The 18946-nt window shown below is 43.9% G+C and overlaps 1 protein-coding gene and 1 pseudogene across 3 annotated transcripts in view; one reads left to right on the top strand and one right to left on the bottom strand.

The window, feature by feature from the left end:
* The window catches only part of GLG1 (golgi glycoprotein 1), a 165119-nt gene extending 146597 nt beyond the window's left edge, over nt 1-18522 (bottom strand). For both annotated transcript variants that reach the window (XM_032283873.1, XM_032283872.1), the window contains exon 1: nt 17988-18522. In XM_032283873.1, the coding sequence (XP_032139764.1) occupies nt 17988-18497 (510 nt within the window). In that variant the 5' untranslated portion in view covers nt 18498-18522. The remainder of the gene's footprint in view (nt 1-17987) is intronic.
* On the top strand, nt 1536-2776 carry LOC116555344 (annotated as a pseudogene). Its single transcript, XR_004270487.1, has one exon. The product of XR_004270487.1 is annotated as a 60S ribosomal protein L13a pseudogene (transcript).
* Nucleotides 18523-18946: the final 424 nt, after the last annotated feature.

An 18946-nucleotide genomic window follows, 5' to 3' on the forward strand; every position in this document is an offset into this window, starting at 1 on the left:
TTGCTCTGATGTCCAGGTTACCCAATCTGTTGCCACTGCAGCCTCAACCTCCCAGGCTCAGGTGATCCTCCCACCTCAGCCTGAGTAGCTGGGACTACAGGCTCTCACCACCACCTCCCACTAACTGTTACCGTTTTCATGGAGAAGGGGTTTCGCCATGTTGCCCAGGCTGGTCTCAAACTCCTCCGCTGAGGAAATCCATCCACCTTAGCCTCCCAAAGTATCAGGATTACAGACATAAGCCACCACGCTCAGCCTGTTTCTTAATATTATGTGACTTGGACAAATCAAAATCTATCTGATTCATGGTTTTTTATCTGTAAAACAAGGCTGATACCTGTCATATCTACCCACACATGGTTATCAAGAACTGCAAATGAGATGAAGAGAGTTCCATAAACAGAAAACCAAATAGCAACTTGACTAACAATAATTAAATATTTAGGGAAAAGGTTATTAGACAAATATCCATTTTTTTAAAAAATCAAGAGTATTTGGTGAGTGGCTGGGTGTGGTGGCTCACGCTTCTAATCCCAGCACTTTGGGAGGCCAAGGTAAGCGAGGTCAGGAATTCCAGACCAGCCTGGCCAACATGGCGAAACCCTGTCTCTACTAAAAATACAAAAAATAAATAAATAAATAAATAAGCCAGGTGTGGTGGCACGCACCTGTAATCTCAGCTACTTGGGAGGCTGAGGCAGGAGGATCACTTGAACCCAGGATGTGGAAGTTGCAGTGAACCCAGATCGGGCCACTGCACTACAGCCTGGATGACAGAGTGAAACCCTGTCTCAAAAAAAAAAAAAAAAAAGGCCGGGTGCGGTGGCTCACGCCTGTAATCCCAGCGCTTTGGGAGGCCGAGGCGGGTGGATCACGAGGTCAAGAGATAGAGACCATCCTGGTCAACATGGTGAAACCCCGTCTCTACTAAAAATACAAAACATTAGCTGGGCATGGTGGCCCATGCCTGTAATCCCAGCTACTCAGGAGGCTGAGGCAGGAGAATTGCCTGAACCCAGGAGGCGGAGGTTGCGGTGAGCCGAGATCGCGCCATTGCACTCCAGCCTGGGCAACAAGAGCGAAACTCCATCTCAAAAAAAAAAAAAAAAAGAACAATTAGGTTAAACCATATGAAAATGTTTTTATAAGTCAAATGTGATGAAATATTGGTAATTTCTTATGGTTCAATCTAACAAAAACAAAGGAAGAAAGCACTGCTTCAAAGAGAACGAGTTGGCGGGGGAAGAGAAGCAGTGGGCTGTACGGAGAGAAGGGAACTAGGAAATGTTTTAGTGCAGAAAAATATTTGAATACAAAATATTTTCCCACAAATAACATTTACATGTAAGTCCTGCAAATGTTGAAGCTGTAAGTCTGTACTCTCCAGAAGCCCATACCGCTACACTATCTATTTGTGGGTGTGGGGCAGCAAGATGTGTAGTGAACTAGTGCGAAGGATGGGCAAGCAGGCTGAGAATCTAGGCTAAAGAATGGGAAGTTCCACAAGAGGAAGGGAAGCAAACCGATTTCTTCTGACTTCTGCTTTCAGTAACCTAATTTCTCCTATTTCAGATATACTTTCAAGTTGAAAATGAAAGTAAACCAACAGTACAAATTCTCGGCCAGGCATGGTGGTGGGCACCTGTGGTCCCAGCTGCTCAGGAGGCTGAAGCAGGAGAACTGCTTGAACCCAGGAGGCAGAGGTTGCAGTGAGCTGAGATCCAGCCACTGCACTCCAGCCTGGGTGACAGTGAGATTTTGCCTGAAAAATAAATAAATAAATAATGGAAAGTATACTAATAACCTTTTTCCCAGGTGGCTGCCGAAGATGGCAAAGTTGCAGGTCCTGGTGCTTAATGGTCGAGGCCATCTCCTGGGTCGCCTGGTGGCCACTGTGGCTAAGCAGGTACTGCTGGGCTGAAGGTGGTGGTCACATGCTGTGAGGGCATCAACATTTCTGGCAATTTCTACAGAAATGAGTTGAAGTACCTGGCTTTCCTCCACAAGCGGATGAACACCAACCCTTCCCGAGGCCCCTATCACTTCCGGGCCACCAGCCTCTCTAGCAGAGTGTGCGAGGCATGCTGCCCCACAAGACCAAGCAAGGCCAGGCCGCCCTGGAGTGCCTCAAGGTGCTTGACAGCATCCCACCATCCCATGACAAGAAAAAGTGGATGGTGGTTTCTGCTGCCCTCAAAGTTGTGCGTCTGAAGCATATAAGAAAGTCTTCACATCTGGGGCACCTGGCTCACGAGGTTAGCTGTAAGTACCAGGCAGTGACAGCTACCCTGGAGGAGAAGAGGAAGGAGAAAGCCAAGATCCACTACCAGAAGAAGAAACAGCTCATGAGGCTATGGAAATAGGCTGAGAAGAATGTGGAGAAGGAAACTGACAAATACACGGAAGTCCTCCAGACCCACGGACTCCTTGTCTGAGCCCAATGAAGGCTGTTAATTCCTCATGCTTGACCTGCCCTTCCTCCATTGTCACCCTGGAATGTCCAGGACCCAGGGGCGGCAGCAGTCCAGGTGCCACAAGCAGCCAGAGACATAGAAAGCTGGGAGGAAGGAAACCTCTTAGTCACTGCCTTCTGAGGTTACCTGAAAGCACTGGGAGAATTGTGCAGGTATAATTTGTCTATGACCAATAGGAAGAGCAACCAGTTATTATCAGCAAAAGGGAGCTGGAAGACTAATTGGAGGTGCCCCACCTTGTGAGTGGGGCTTCTGTCTAACTCGCCACCTGGTCATGCACTATACTCTGCAGCTGTTAGAATGTGCAAGCGCGGCTGGGCACGGTGGCTCACGCCTGTAATCCAAGCACTTTGGAGGCCAAGGCGGGCGGATCACCTGAGGTCGGGAGTTCAAGACCAGCCTGACCAACATGGTGAAACCCCGTCTTTAAAAAAAAAAAAAAAAAAAAAAAAAGAATGTGCAAGCGCTTGGGGACAGCCTGAGCTTGCTGTTGTACAAAGGATATTTACAGAAGCACATACTGGGGAGATGTGCAGCAGAGGGGTTACAGGCATTGCCTGTGCTCCTCACCTGTATTTTGTAATCAGAACCAAATTGATTACTTTCAAAGAAAAAAAAAAGTATACCAATAGTACAAATTCTTGAAACTTCCTATAATAGTTAAAAAAGAAAAACCACCACTACCAGACACACTAAAAGCTGCTATTCATACACATAATAGTCAGGTTCTAATAAACCTACTAAACTCAGAGTTTTAAAATGAAATTGTGTCAAAGGAGGGCCTTTCTTAAAAAAATTAAAATACAAAAATAAAAAATATAAAAATGAAATTGTGGAATTTCAACTATTTCAAAACTCTCCTGCCTAGTTACTTCTGAAAGAAGACTTACATACTGAAAATTATTTGCACTGTCCTTAATGTATGGCTAGTATTCATATCTTAGTATTACAGACTGTTTCACAGTCCAGAGAAATCTTCCAGCTTTGGCAATACGAGAGCAAAAGGCCTTACATATTACTTTCCCTCTGAAAAGTCACTACCTTTCCGAAAAATTTCATTAATTTTTGAATTTTTTTTTTTTTTTTTTTTTTGAGACAGAGTCTTACTCTGTCACTCATACTGGAGTGCAATGGTGCAATCTCGGCTCACTGCAACCTCCGCCTCGCAGGTACAAGCGATTCTCCTACCTCAGCCTCCCAAGTAGTTGGGATTACAGGCACCCACCATCACACCCGAATAATTTTTGTATTTTAAGTACAGATGTGGTTTCGCCATATTGGTCAGGCTGGTCTCAAACTCCTGACCTCAGGTGATCCGCCCGCCTCAGCCTCCCAAAATGCTGGGATTACAGGTGTGAGCCACCACACCCAGCAAAATTTATCTGGTTTTATGCAGGGAAAAAAGTAGTCTTCAGAACTATCTTTTTTCCTCTTATACGTGAGAACAGTTTTCCTTTGATAGGCAGTATTCCAAATTTAGCAGAACTTAATTCCTTTACCCGGAATATTTACCCCTTCAAAGTGTACACATTTAGGCCGGGTGTGGTGGCTCAAGCCTGTAATTGAGCACTTTGGGAGGCCAAGGCGGGTGGATCACTTGAGGTCAGGAGTTCAAGATCAGCCTGGCCAACATGGTGAAATCCCGTCTCTAAAAAAGAAAAAAAAAAAAGTGTACACAATAAACACCATGAATGTATGTATGCATGTATGTAGAAATGGGGTCTCGCCATATTGCCAAACTGGGCTCAAAAGTCTGGCTTACACGATTTCCTACACCTTGGCCTCCCAAAATGCTGGGATTACAGGCGAGAGCCACTGTGCCTGGCCTTCTGTATTTTCTTTTTTTTTTTTTTTTTTTTTTGAGACGGAGTTTCGCTCTTGTTACCCAGGCTGGAGTGCAATGGCGCGATCTCGGCTCACCGCAACCTCCGCCTCCTGGGTTCAGGCAATTCTCCTGCCTCAGCCTCCTGAGCAGCTGGGATTACAGGCACGCGCCACCATGCCCAGCTAATTTTTTGTATTTTTAGTAGAGACGGGGTTTCACCATGTTGACCAGGATGGTCTTGATCTCTTGACATCATGATCCACCCGCCTCGGCCTCCCAAAGTGCTGGGATTACAGGCTTGAGCCACCGCGCCCGGCCCTGTATTTTCTTTCTTTACTTTTTGAGACAGTCTTGCTCTGTCACCCACGCTGGAGTGCAATGGCACGATCTGGGCTCACTGCAACCTCTGCCCCCTGGGTTCAAGCAATTCTCCTACCTCAGCCTTCCAAGTAGCTGGGACTACAGGTGTGCACCACCACGCCTGGCTGATTTTTGCATTTTTCGTAGAGAGGGGGTTTCACCATGTTGGCCAGGCTGGTCTTGAATTCCTGATGTCGGGTGATCCACACACCTAGGCTTCCCAAAGTGCTGGGATTACAAGCGTGAGCTACCATGCCCAGCCTGCTTATATAAATGTTCTTGACCTTATTCCAAAGCTTTATTATACAAGCTATGGAAGAATTATATGAAAGGTGTGAAGCATTTCAGTTTATTTTACATTTCTCTTAAGACAGTGAACAAAAAGCATTATCTTTAAACGATCTTACCTAAAACAACACAGGGAAAAGGAAAGACTATTTATAAGTAAGTAAACTGAAGATTTGAGAGATCAGTTTGCCAAAGGTCATAGTAACTGGTGAGCTAGGATTTGAATCCAGGACTGCAGCTCTAAAACCCATTCAATTTTTCCATTTACCACAATGCTTTTCCTCTTATCAAACAAGCTCCACATGACTATAGGACCTTATCTCTTCTGATTTTTATTTCATATATAATAGGTGAATGCTCAGTAAATGGCTGCTATGGTTTGAATATGTCCCCCAAAGTTCATGTGTTGGAAACTTACTCCCCAGTGCAAGTGTTGAGAGGTGGATCTTTAAGAGGTGACTAGGTCATGAGAGCACTGGCTTCATGGATAGATTAATGCCCTTACCTCCGTTACCTGGGAGTGGGGTTCTGATAAAAGGATGAGTTCTACACATTCCTTGTGCAAGCCTACCCTTCCTCTTGCATTCTTTTGCCCTTCAACCTTCTGCCACAGGATGATGCAGCAAGCTAGCCCTCACCAGATATTGCCTCTCAATTTCGAACTTCCTGAACTCCAGAATCATGAGCCAAATAACTATTTCTTTATAAATTACCCAGTCTTGGGTATTCTGTTATAGCAACACAAAATGGACTGAGACAATGGTACCAATTATCAGATGGTGTGATATTTGTTCATGATTACAACTCTCCATTATGCTCCTTTTTTCATCATTGAAGGTACCGTCCACTTCATGCTGTTTGTCGCGTAACAGAGCTGATCTGGCCAGAGCAAGAGTTTTGAGAATTCCATTCAGTGACTTGCAGGGCTGTCTTTCTAGTTCAAACTTAAATTACAAGTGAAACCTTTCTAGATACCAGGGCGTTAAGTTTTTTTGTTTTTTGTTTTGTTTTGTTCTGTTTTTTGAGATAGAGTTTCTCTCTTGTGGCCTGGGCTGGAGTGCAGTGACGCAGTCTCGGATCACTGCAAACTCTGTCTCCGGGTTCAATCAATTCTCTAGCCTGAGCCTCTCAAGTAACTGGGATTACAGGTGCCCACCACCATGCCTGGCTAATTTTTGTATTTTTAATAGAGCCAGGGTTTCACCACGTTGGCCAGGCTGGTCTCGAACTCCCAACCTCAGGTGATCCACCCACCTCAGCCTCCCAAATGCTGGGATTACAGGCGTGAGCCACTGCGCCCAGCCTATCATATTTATTTTTAAAAGAAACACAGTAACATTTTAAGAATTTATTCCATTTTACAAGTGTACAGATCCAGGATTCAAGGCAGTACTCATGTTTACTATGATTCACTGTATAAAGAATTATAGGTGTTATTCAAGAAAAATGTACAGGTCCTGTAAATACCACACATTCAGTCAAACATAATTTTCTGATTTCAGTAAAATTATTAAAGCCGAATGAATACAGATGCCTGGTTCTCTTCAGTCATTGTTTTTAGATTCCAGTCCACACTCCTTGTTCCTTCACAGTCCATTTTAATGCAGATACAAAGGGTAGTGCTGGCACAGTTTTGAGGGCCATCACTTAGAATTCTTTCTTAAGTTTCAAATTCATCTAACTCAACCAAGTAAAGATGAGTCACTGACTGACTTCCAGTTTTATCAGAGTATTGTTGTCAAGTTGAAGGAGCTAAAGTGCCCCTTAAAACTCATAAATTAGGCATACTGAAAATGAAATCCATTCATTAGGAGGTTTTTTTTTTTTTTTTTTTTTTTTTGAGATGGGCTCTCACTCTGTTGCCCAAGCTGGAGTGCAGTGGCGTGATTTCAGCTCACTGCAACCTCTGCCTCCCTGGTTCAAGCGATCCTCCAGCCTCAGCCTCCCTAATAGCTGGGACTACAGGTGTGTGCCACCACACGTGCTAATTTTTGTATTTTTAATAGAGAGTGGTTTCACCACGCTGGCCAGGCTGGTTTGGAACTCAGGACGTCAGGGATCTGCCCACCTCTGGTTTCCAAAGTGCTGAGATTACAGGTGTTAGCCACTGCTCCCAGCCTAGGAGGCATTTTAAAGTAGCTGAATTAAGAATTTAATTAATATGAACCACCAATTTAAGAACTAAAAAGTATTGAAGAGCTTTTTTCTGATTCTCTCAACCACTTCCTCTATCATATGCCTATAGCATGTAATTTATCCTCCTCTTAAGACACTTACAACTTTAAAACACGTATTATGGTTTTTAGTAAAGACATCTTTTTCTTCCAGATCAGTGCTGCCCATCAGAAGTATAATGTGAGACACATACATAATTTTATGTTTTTTAGTAGGCATATCTATTTTTAAAAAGATTGATTTTATAATTTATTATTTAACCCAATATATCTAATTTTTTTTTTTTTTAGATGAATCTCACTCTGTAGCCCAGGCTGGAGTGCAGTGGCACAATCTCAGCTCACTGCAACCTTTGCCTAATGGATTCCCGTTCAAGCAATTCTCTTGCCTCACTCTAGCAAGTAGCTGGGATTACGGGCATGTGCCATCATGCTCAGATAATTTTTGTATTTTTAGTAGAGACAGGATTTCACCATGTTAACCAGGATGGTCTCGATCTTTTGACCTTGTGATCTGCCCACCTCGGCCTCCCAAAGTGCTGTGATTACAGGTGTGAGCCACCATGCCACCGCAAAACTCAATCTCTTTTCTTTTTTTTTTCTAAAGATGGGGTTTCACCATGTTGGCCAGGCTGGTCTTGACCTCCTGATCTCAGGTGATCCACCCACCTCGGCCTCCCAAAGTGCTAGGATTACAGGCGTGAGCCACGGCGCCCGGCAAAACCCAATCTCTATTAAAAAGGCAAAATTAGGCAGGCGTGGTGGTGTGTACGTGTAATCCTAGCTACTCAGAAGGCTACGGCAGGGGAATCACTTGAACCTGGGAGGCAGAGGTTGCAGTGAGCCAAGATTACTCCACTGAACTCCAGCCTGGCAACAGAGCAAGACTCTTGTCTCAAAAAAACAAAAAAAATTAGTGTGGGATGGGCATGGTGGCTCATGCCCATAATCCCAGCACTTTGGGAGGCCAAGGCGGGCAGATCACGAGGTCAGGAGATCAAGACCATCCTGGCTAACATGGTGAAACCCCGTCTCTATCATAAAAAAAAAAACCACACACACACACAAAAATTAGCCGGCCTTGGTGGTATGCACCTGTAAACCCAGCTACTCAGAAGGCTGAGGCAGGGGCATTGATTGAACTTGGGAGGCAGAGGTTGCAATGCGTCGAGATCGTGGCATTGCACTCCAGCCTGGGCGACAAGAGTAAGACTTTGCCTCAAAAAAAAAAAAAAAAAAAAATATGATTGGGATATGTTATATCCTTTTGGTACTAAATCTTCAAAATCAACTGTGTATTTTACACTTACAGCACATCTCAATTCAAACAGGCCGTGTTTCAACTGTTCACTAGCTGCATGTGGCTGGTGACTGCCACAGTACACAGTGCAATCCTAGCTTACTTTTGCCTTAGGAACAGGGAGGAAAAAACAGCTATCATACAGCTGGACTGACTTGCTTTCAAATCTTGATTCTACTACTTACAAGCCCTGAGGCAAGCTATTTAGAGCCAGTTTTCTCATTAAAAATAATAGGCCATAATAGGCTGGGCACAGTGACAGCTGCCTATAATCCTAGCACTCTGGAAGGGTAAGGCAGGAGGACTGTTTGAACTCAGGAGCTAGAGACCAGCCTGGGCAATATAGTGAGACCTCATCTCTACAAAAAGCTTTTAAAATTAGCCGAGCATGGTTGCTACTCAGATACTGGGGAGGCTGAGGTGGGAGGATCACTTGCGTCCAGGAAGCAGAGGCTGCAGTCATGATCATGCCAATGCACTCGAGCCTGGGCAACGGAGTGAGACCTTGCCAAAAAAAAAAAAAAAAAAAAAAAATCACCAGGCACTGTAGCTCACACCTGTGATCCCAGCACTTTGGGAGGCTGAGACAGGTGGATCACCTGAGGTCAGGAGTTCGAGACCAGCCTGGCCAACATGGTGAAACCAATCTCTTCTAAAAATATAAAAATTAGGCTGGGCGCAGGGTCTCATACCTGTAATCCCAGCACTTTGGGAGGGTGACGCAGGCAGATCACGAGGTCAAGAGATCAAGGCCAACATGGTAAAACCCCTCTCTACTAAAAATACAAAAACAAGGTATGCATGGTGGTGAGTGCCTGTAGCTCTAACTACTCAGGAGCCTGAGGGAGAAGAATTGCTTCAACCTAGGAGGGAGAGGTTTCAGTAAGCTGAGATCGTGCCACCAAACTACAGCCAAGCAGCAGAGCAAGACTGAGTCTCAAAAAAAAAAAAAAAAAAAAAAAAAAAAAAAAAAAAAAAAAAAAAAAAGAAGAAGAAGAAAAAAAACGGGAAAAAAAATTGTAGTGATAGATGGTACAAGCAGATCACCTGAGGTCAGGAGCTCCAGACCAGCCTAGCCAACATGGTGAAACCCCAACTCTACTAAAAAATAAAACAAAAATTAGCTGAGCGTGGTGCTGTGCATCTGTTGTCCTAGCTACTCAGGAGGCTTAGGCAGGAGAACCACTTGAACCCGGGAGGCAGAGACTACAGTGAGCTGAGATCATGCTACTACACTCCAGCCTGGGCAACAGAGCAAGGCTCTGTCTTGAAAACAAAAACAGACTAACAAACAAAATCGATAATAATAATAATGAAACATCTCTCATAAGATTAAATGAGATAATGCCTAGAAAGCATCGAGCCCCTCAGGACAGGGCACACAAAAAACCCTCAGTAAATGCTACCTATTTATTAGTAGTAGTATCCTTGAAAACTGAGCACAGTGTCTTGCACACAGGCTGCTGAAAGAAGAAAAGTTAATTTGCATGATATCCTATAAGCCATTTTAATTGCTGCTTTTTAAAATAAATAAATAACTTATATAAGGAGGAGATTTTTGTTACTGCTGCTGATTAAATTTATTTTGAACGCATTATGAGAAATGTACAAAAGAGAAATACAGCATTTCATCTTTCGGACGGTTCAAGTATTTTATTTCCTTCTAAGAACAATAAATTATTAAACAACTATATACTATAAAGCAAGGTCATCAAGAGACTTCTTAAAAAGTACTTGCCATAAGTGACAGTGTTACTTTACAGGTAATTCTCAATTATCTACTGGAATGTTTTTATCTCAGGTAGGGATAAAAGCATCCTGCTTCCAGACTTTACCTGGAGAACCAGCCAGAGGTGCATCTAAGACCCTTTATGTTCTGGACTGAAAACATTCTCAAGCTGTGTATTTCAGTCAATACAGCCCCTTTAATAATTCCTCAAAGCATCTCCCCTTTTCACCTGTGCTACGACTCTTTTGCACACGTTTTGTATTCCCACAGATCACAAAACCAGGAAGCACCAGAGCTGGAAGAATTTTTGCAGTGGCTCACACCTGCAATCCTAGCACTTCCGGAGGCCAAGGCAGGTGGATCACAAGGTCAGGAGTTCAAGACCAGCCTGCCCAAGATGGTGAAACCCCGTCTCTATTAAAATTACAAAAATGAGCCAGGCATGGTGGTGGACATCTGTAATCTGACCTAGTGCTTGAACCCGGGAGGAGGAGGTTGCAGTGAGCTGAAATTGCACCACCGCACTCCAGCCTGGAAGACAGAGCAAGACTCTGTCTCAAAACAAACGAAAATTAGCCAGGCATAGTGGCGGGGGCCTGTAATCCCAGCTACTTGGGAGGCTGAGGTGGGAGAATAGCGTCAACCCACGAGGCGGAGGTTGCAGTAAGCCGAGATCGCGCCTCTGCACTCCAGCCTGGGCAACAAAAAGTGAGATTTCAACTAAAAAAGAAGAGCTAATCCAAGGCTGGGAGCGTTTGTCATGCCTGTAAACCAAGCACTTTAGAAGGCTGAGGTGGGAAGATCACCTGAGGTCAGGAGTTCAAGACCAGCCTGACTGACATGGTGAAATGAAACCCCATCTCTACTAAAAATACAAAAATTAGCTGGGTGTGGTGGTGGTCGCCTGTAATCCCAGCTACTCAAGAGGAGAGGGTAAGGCAGGAGAATCGCTTGAATACGGAAGGCAAAGGTTGCAATGGGCCAAGATCACACCACTGCACTCCAGCCTGGGCGACAGAGAGAAACTCTGTCTCAAAAAAAAAAAAAAAAAAAAAAAAAAAAAAAAGAGATAGATAATCCAGTGTTAGTGTTTTCCGAAGCATGTGCTATTGGTGATATGCAAGATGATTCCAGGTGGTGGTGTACTGTGTATTTTATAGTCATATATTTAGTTTCATAAATATTAGAAAAGTGTAAGTGGCAGTGTGCACCTGTAGTCCCAGCTACTTGGGAGGCTGAAATGAGATGACTGCTTGAGCCCAGGAGTTCCAGGTTGCAGTGAGCCGTGATCATGCCACTGCACTCCAACCAGGCTGGGAGACAAAGCAAGACTCTCAAAGAAAAAGAAAAAGGACAGGGCTAAAGTCGACAGTCCCAGTGTAAGAAAAAAGACCAGAGGCTGGACATGGAGGCTTGCACCTGTAATCCCAGTACTTTGGGAGACTAGGCCGGGCGTAACACGGGTTCAAGAGTTTGAGACCAGCCTGGGCAACATAGTGAAACCCCCTCTCTACTAAAAATACAAAAAATTAGCTGGGCGTGGTAGCAGGTGCTTGTAATCTCAGCTAGTTGAGAGGCTGAGTCAGGAGAGTCCCTTTAACCGGAGAGATGGAGGTTGCAGTAAGCCAAAATCACACCACTGCACTCCAGCCTGAGTGACAGTAAGAGACTCCATCTCAAAAGAAAAAAAAAAAAAAAAGAAAAAGAAAAAAGGCCCAGTGTGGTGCCTCGCACCCGTAATTCTAGCACTTAGGGAGGCCAAGGCAGGCAGATCACTTGAGGTCAGGAGTTCAAGACCAGCCTGGCCAGCATGGCAAAACCCTCATCTTTATTAAAAATACAAAAATTTGCTTGTAACTGAGGAGTGTGTCATGAAAAAAAGAAAAAAAAGGAAAAATTCAAAAATTACCCGGGTGTGATGGCACCTAGCTGTAGACCCAGCTACTCCAGAGGCTGAGACAGGAGAATCACTTGAACCCGGAGGCAGAGGTTGCAGTCAGCCAAGAATGCACCACTGCACTCCAGTCTGGGTGACAGAGTGAGATTCTATCTCAAAAAAAAAGTGATGGAAATTTTAAGCTAAGAATAGCGGAGCTGGGTTTCACCCAAATCTAAATCCTAATTTTGTGCTTATTTCACTGTCCTAAAATAATTTACTATCTGTATGACATCAAGTGATTAACACTCTCTTATATAACTGCTTCTTGATCACAACAATCTCATTTATCAAACCAACTACAAGCAATGGTGGTGTCTTAAAGTACTAGTGTCCTTCAATAATGACAGACATATAATAGAAGATCAATAATGACTTGATTATGTGGTTAGATTGTTTCCAACCACTGAGAGGCAGCATAAGAGGAAATGCCATATTAGCTCAAACAAAACAATCATAATATATCCGAAAGCCAATGTTTAGATTAATTGCTGTTTGGATTATCACTGATTCCCTTCATGAATGAATATGAAATGAGGAGCTGCTACATATATAATCCTAGGAACTTTTCAATATATACATACAGAGAATATATACAGGAAATGACTCCTGTAGATTAGATGGCAGAGATCTTAGAAATCATACCGTATACCCCAACTACTCATTTAGCTTATCAGGAAGCAGAGAGAGATATAATGACTTGCTTGCAGGCTTTTGTTAGTTAACGGCATTGACAGCTCTCATCTCAGTTCACTTTTTGTGATGTTCCATGGATTCAATATAAATATCAAGGAAATACAACTAAATGCTTCCACTGTTCCAGTACAAATCCTGCTTAAGGTGAGGTGGGATTTGAAACTCTTTTCATTAAGCAGAAATTCTGTTCATGATGCACTCACACTAATTAAATTAGCTTTGGGTGATAATGCTGATCTGTTTACCTGAGAAATCTACACATACTTCAAAGCACTGTTACAACTCAATTGTTCTTGTGTCCCATTTAGCATACATTTATAAGCCTGTGACATTCTCAACAGTCACATACTCATTTCCTTAACCACAACCACCCATGGTAGATTAGAAAGACTATTGTCTTTTAAGTCAAAAAGGACTTGATGAATACCAGCTCTACAACTTCAGATACAACAGAAGTTACTTTAGCTCTTTGAGCCTATTTCTCTGCTAAAAGAGTAATACTAGCACTAACCACCTCACATGACTATCAACAGTGAGACAACAGAGATGGTGTATTCCACTATCTCAAGCATACAGTTAAGTGAAAGGTTAAGTACAGAGTAACAACAAAAATGTTTACCTATGAGTCTGAAAGAGGGTTTACGGTTTCCAATACTGAAATGTTAACATTTACAAAGCATTCACTCTGTGCGAAGCTTAGGTGGAAATTTATAATATGAGGCTGATATATCAAGAAAAGGTTAAGAGAGAGTCAGAAGATTTTTTTTATGTTTTTCTTTTTTTTAGCGTCAGAATTACTTGCAAAAGAATGATTTCATTACACATTTAAATAAAAAAAAAACGGCTTCTAGTTTTTAAAAAGTATCACAGATATACATCAAAGTATTTGAAATGACATAGTATCTGGGATTTGTTTTAAAATATGACAGTCTCCCAACCCTGTAACCCTAAAAATAAAAGGGTGGGGCCAGGCAAGGTGGCTCACGCCTATAAACCCAATATGTTGTGAGGCCAAGGCAGACAGAACACAAGATCAGAGCTCAAGACCAGCCTGGCCAATACGGTGAAACTCTGTCTCTACTAAAAAAATACAAAAATAGCCGGGTGTGGTGGTGCATGCCTGGAGTTCCAGCTACTAGGGAGGATGAGACAGGAGAATCACTTGAACCCAGGAGGCAGAGGCTGCAGTGAGCCGATCTCATGCCATTGTGCTACAGCCTGGATAACAGAGTGAGACTCCATCTCAATAAATAATAAATAAATAAATAAAGTGGGAATACTTGAAGCTGGGTGATGTATATTGTATATCTGGGGACTCACTACACTATTGTCTCTACTATTGTGTAAGAAAATCTATGGGCCGAGCGCAGTGGCTCACATGTAATCCCAGCACTTTGAGAGATGGAGGCAGGTGGAGGTCAGGAGTTCAAGACTAGCCTGGCCAAGGTGGTGAGGAGGCTGAGGCAGGAGAATCACCTGAATCCAGGAGGTGGAGGTTGCAATGAGCCAAGACTGTGCCACTACACTTCAGCCTGAATGACACTAAGACAGAAAGAAAGGAAAGAAAGAAAGAAAAAAGAAAAGAAAAGAAAAGATAGAAAGAGAAAGGAAGGAAAGGAAAGAGGGGGAGGGAGGGAGGAAAGAAGGAAAAGAAAGAAAGAAAAAGAGAGAGAGAGAGAGAGAGAGAGAGAAAGAAAGAAAGAAAGAAAGAGAGAGAAAGAAAGAGAAAAAGAAAGAAAGAAAGAGAGAAAGAGAAAGAAAGAAAAAGAAAGAAAGAAAAAGAAAGAAAGAAAGAAACAAACAAACAAACAAAGATAGATAGATCTAATCTATGAACATCATAAAATTCTTTTTTTAGAGACTATCTCACTATGTTGCCCTGGCTGGTACTGAACTCCTGAGCTCAAGCAATCCTCCAGCCTCAGCCTCCTAAAGTGCTAGGATTTCAGGTGTCCACCACTGTACCTGGTGGAACACCACAAACTTCTAAGGAACCAAGGTCTCCACCTGAAACTTCTAAATACAAGACACTACTGGGGGAAAAAAAAAAGGTGCTATTGGCCATTTCAACCAAGAATACAAAGTATTTTAAAATGACTCAACACCAAGCATGTCTTCTTTATCACATGCTAGGCAGCAGTATCTTCTCTTCCATTGGCATTACTACGCCACCTACTAAACAGCCCAGGGAATATTTTTTTCTTTTTTGTTTATACTTTCTAGTTTTCTTTCTTTTTAAATAACTTAAACTACTACTAATTATACACACACAACCAGGACTACTAACACATCATTACTAGCTGTTACATCTACTATTTAATAGTGGACCCAGGGAACACTAGGACTTTTTAAAAGCATGACTCATCTGAGAGCATTAAAAAAAAAAAAAAAAAAAAAAAAAAAAAGAAAAAAAAATCCCAACAGCAGGCACAGTGGCTCACACCTCTAATCCCAGCACTTTGGAAAGCCCAGGTGGGAGGATCACTTGAACCCGGAAGGTTGAGTCTACAGTGAGCTCTTGAACCCAGAAGGCTGAATGAGGCTGCAGTGAGCTATGACTGCACTCCAGCCTGGGTTTTCAAAAAAAAAAAAAAAAAAATTTTTTTTTTCCCCCAGAAAAAAAGTTCCGCCGGGCGTGGTGGCTCACGCCTGTAATCCAAGCACTTTGGGGGCCAAGGCAGGCGGATCACCTAAAGTCAGGAGTTCAAGACCAGCCTGACCAACATGGTGAAACCCTGTCTTAAAACAACAACAACAACAAAAAACAGGAAAAAAGTTCCACAAGGTTCCAAAAAGCAAAAGTTAAGTTTGACACATTCTAAGTACTACAGTGAATCCACATGAATGAAGTGATATATAGGCACTGTATGAGATATCTTAAGTATTTTAGAGATGACAAGAATTGGGAAGGGTGTGCACAGATCATATGGAAATATGATATCATTTTATACAGTATAAGGTACTTGGGCAATCTCAGATTTCAGTATCTGCAGGGGGCCTGCAACCATCCTCCAGTGATACCAAGGAACAACTGTACTCATATGGCCTGCTTTTTCATAATTCCAATAATGGGTACAGGCAGGACAATGTTTCCTGCATTTGTATTCAAAGGGATAGAAAAGGACATATATCTATTTCACTACCAAATAGTTCTACTTACTGAACAGCAAATACAAAACATATTCCACACATATTTCTTCAAATGTGCCTAGCTAGTTTACGTCTTTAAGTAATGCTCTTTCAAACACATAGATCAGATTCAATCAACTCCCAGACTAAGCAGAATGAAATTTCCTTTGGCTGTCTTTAAAAAAAAAAAAAAATAGGCCAGGCTGGGTGGCTCATGCCTGTAATCCCAGCACTCTGGGAGGCCAAGGCAGGCAGATCACAAGGTCAAGAGATCAAGACCACCCTGGTCAACATGGTGAGACCCTGTCTCTACTAAAAATAAAATTAGCTGGGCATGGTGGCACACGCCTGCAATCTCAGCTACTCAGGAGGCTGAGGTAGGAGAATCAACTGAACCCCAGAGGTGGAGGTTGCAGTGAAACCAGATTGCGCCACTGTACTCTAGCCTGGCAACAGAGCGAGACTCGTCTTAAAAAAAAAAAAAAAGGAAAAAAAGAAAATATATTTAAAAATAACTCCACCTCCTGAAGAATATACATAGGTATTAATAGTACTCTTCTTTCATTGTTTCTGTGTATAAAAATTGGAGGACAAAACATCAAATTGGAAATCTAGCCCTTCCACCTCCCCTCAGTCCCCCAAAATCCCCATTTCCAATTTACATGACACCTTTTCTCCTCTGGAGCATAAAACTGCCTCCTTTAAGTGGAGGTTTCCAAATGTCTGGAATACACATGAAGAAGGATATATATACTCCTTGAATAGGCCACTTTCTGCCACTCTCCCTAACAATGTGCTGCTTCTACCCACAAACCACTAATAATGTGTTTAGTTGCCAGTATTAGGATCTTAGTTTGAGGAAACGACATCTATTGTGTCCTCAAAGAGCAAAAAGAAAATCCCAAAAAGTTTGATAGAGTTAGAAATCTTAGCTGTACCCATCCTTCTAGTCTTCAAGCCGAAGATGAGAAATCAGGTAAAGCCTCACATTTCTAGTGGTTCTGGAAACCTTTCGGTCTCCTGCTTATGTTTGTCTTTTCCTCTATCTGAATTACTTTGGTACAGAACAATAGAGGATGAGATGCAGGGGGTGGGGAATGCCAAGAGCAGCAAAATTCTACAAACCAGTGGTCTTCCTAAAGCTTGTATGCCTAAAACAAATCTGGTAATACAAAAGAACCCAAACCAGTTTCAAGCAGCAGCTTCATTATATTTGTCAACCTTTGGGGCTAATTCCATATACCTACACGTCTGGAAAAAGCTCCCAAACTTTGAGAATTGTCAAATATACGCTTGTAGTCTGCAGCATTAAACCTAGATTATAAATTATCAATATCACTTAACTGAATTACACCAAGGAATGGCAAATCTAGATTTCATTAAGAGATACTGTTAAAATCACATTCAGACCTCAGAAGGGCAAGACCCCATAACTCAGTCACACACACAGCTTCAAATGCTTCCTCAACTTTTCAAGCTTTGGGACGCCAAGTCACTGGGAGTTAGCAGCTAAAACATGAGGTTCAATGCAAACTGACCAAAGGAAGTGAAGAAAACAAAGCATATATTAATTTCAGCACCGAGAATACGGATTTGGGAATTACATCTACTGTAGTAAACAGATCAAACATCTACTGCTAGTAAACAGATCATTCTTTACAACCTAAGTACGCCAGGTATTTTTTTTTTTAATGTTTAAATGGCTAGCCACAAATTGTCCTAGTAGAAACTGATGGCAAAATCCTAAGCTGGTCTTCGGCGAGAAGACACTCTGCATGGAGCATCACACAAAAGACAGGAAAGAACAGACACGCTCTCGGCCTCGGCGGATTGCGGCCAGGAGCCCAGGTCTTCGTCCCAGACCCCGGCAACAGGGAGGAAAATAAAAGCGGGGAGGAAAGGGGTGGGAGTGGGGTCCTGTTCCCTGAATGCGCCTGGGACTGAGGAACGAAGAGGGAAGAAGCGAGTGCAGCACGGAGCAAGCGAGGAAAGCAGCAGACCGGCGTCAGCGACTACCAAGGCCGGCAACACCTCGAACCCGCACCAGGCCCGACCCTCCCGGCCCCACCTCCTCACCTCCCTCACATCCTGCAGGCACTCGAGCACCGCCAAGTTGTTGCTCCAGGTGTGCTTGGGGCACACGCGGGTGACGTCCTCCCTGCAAGACTCTTCTTCCGCCAGCTTCCAGCCCCCGCCAGCTCCCGCTCCACCCCGCCGGGCCGGAGGCCCACCCGCCGGGAAAGGCGGCTGCGGCGGCTGAGGCTGCTGTTGTTGCTGTTGCTGCTGGGGCTGCTGCTGCTGCTGCTGTTGCTGTTGCTGTTGCTGTTGCTGTTGTTGTTGCTGCTGCTGCTGCTGCTGCTGCTGCTGCTGGAGCTGCGATGACTGAGGCAGCTGGGGCAGCTGCTGACCCGCCGGGCCGCCGCCTCCAGCCTGCCCTACGAAGGACACGAAGTTGGCTCCGGGGCCCTGGCCCTGGCTGTGGACGCCCTGGCCCAGGAGTTTCTCGGCCCCGGCCGCGGCGAGCAGCAGCAACTGCAGCATCGCCGACAAGCAGAACATCCTCGGTACACGTCCACACGCCGCCATCTTGAGTCCCCGGCGAGCTCGACGCACTCGCCGGCGCCGCGTATTTAAATGAGGGGCGGAGCCGCTGGGCGTGGTGGCGTGGCCCGCTGAGCCCCGCCCTCCCCGCGCCGACCCGCGAGCCCAGAGCCGGGAGAAGGGAGGCAGGGCTGGGAACTGCACACGCCCTGGACCAGCGGGCGGGAGAGCGGCGCTCCTTACCCGGGGGTTGCTGGGGTTTCTTAAAAAGCCCGGGCAGGGCGGCCTTGTCTAATTCCTTTTGTTGTCGTCACAGAAAAAAAAAAATCAAGGGAATTGGGATTGCCACAACCAAAATGGCCGTTAGAATATGTTGCCGGTTCAATGACTTGGAAAACAAAAACTTTCTATGTAAAGGTGAACTTTGCACGACCAGGTGTGTTCCGGAATCGGAAAGCCTCTCCTTGCATCGCTCCCTCCTTCCTTCTTTCCAC

Source organism: Sapajus apella, unplaced genomic scaffold (genome assembly GCF_009761245.1).
Source record: "Sapajus apella isolate SASKATOON/1434 unplaced genomic scaffold, GSC_monkey_1.0 scaffold15, whole genome shotgun sequence".
Taxonomy (NCBI): domain Eukaryota; kingdom Metazoa; phylum Chordata; class Mammalia; order Primates; family Cebidae; genus Sapajus; species Sapajus apella.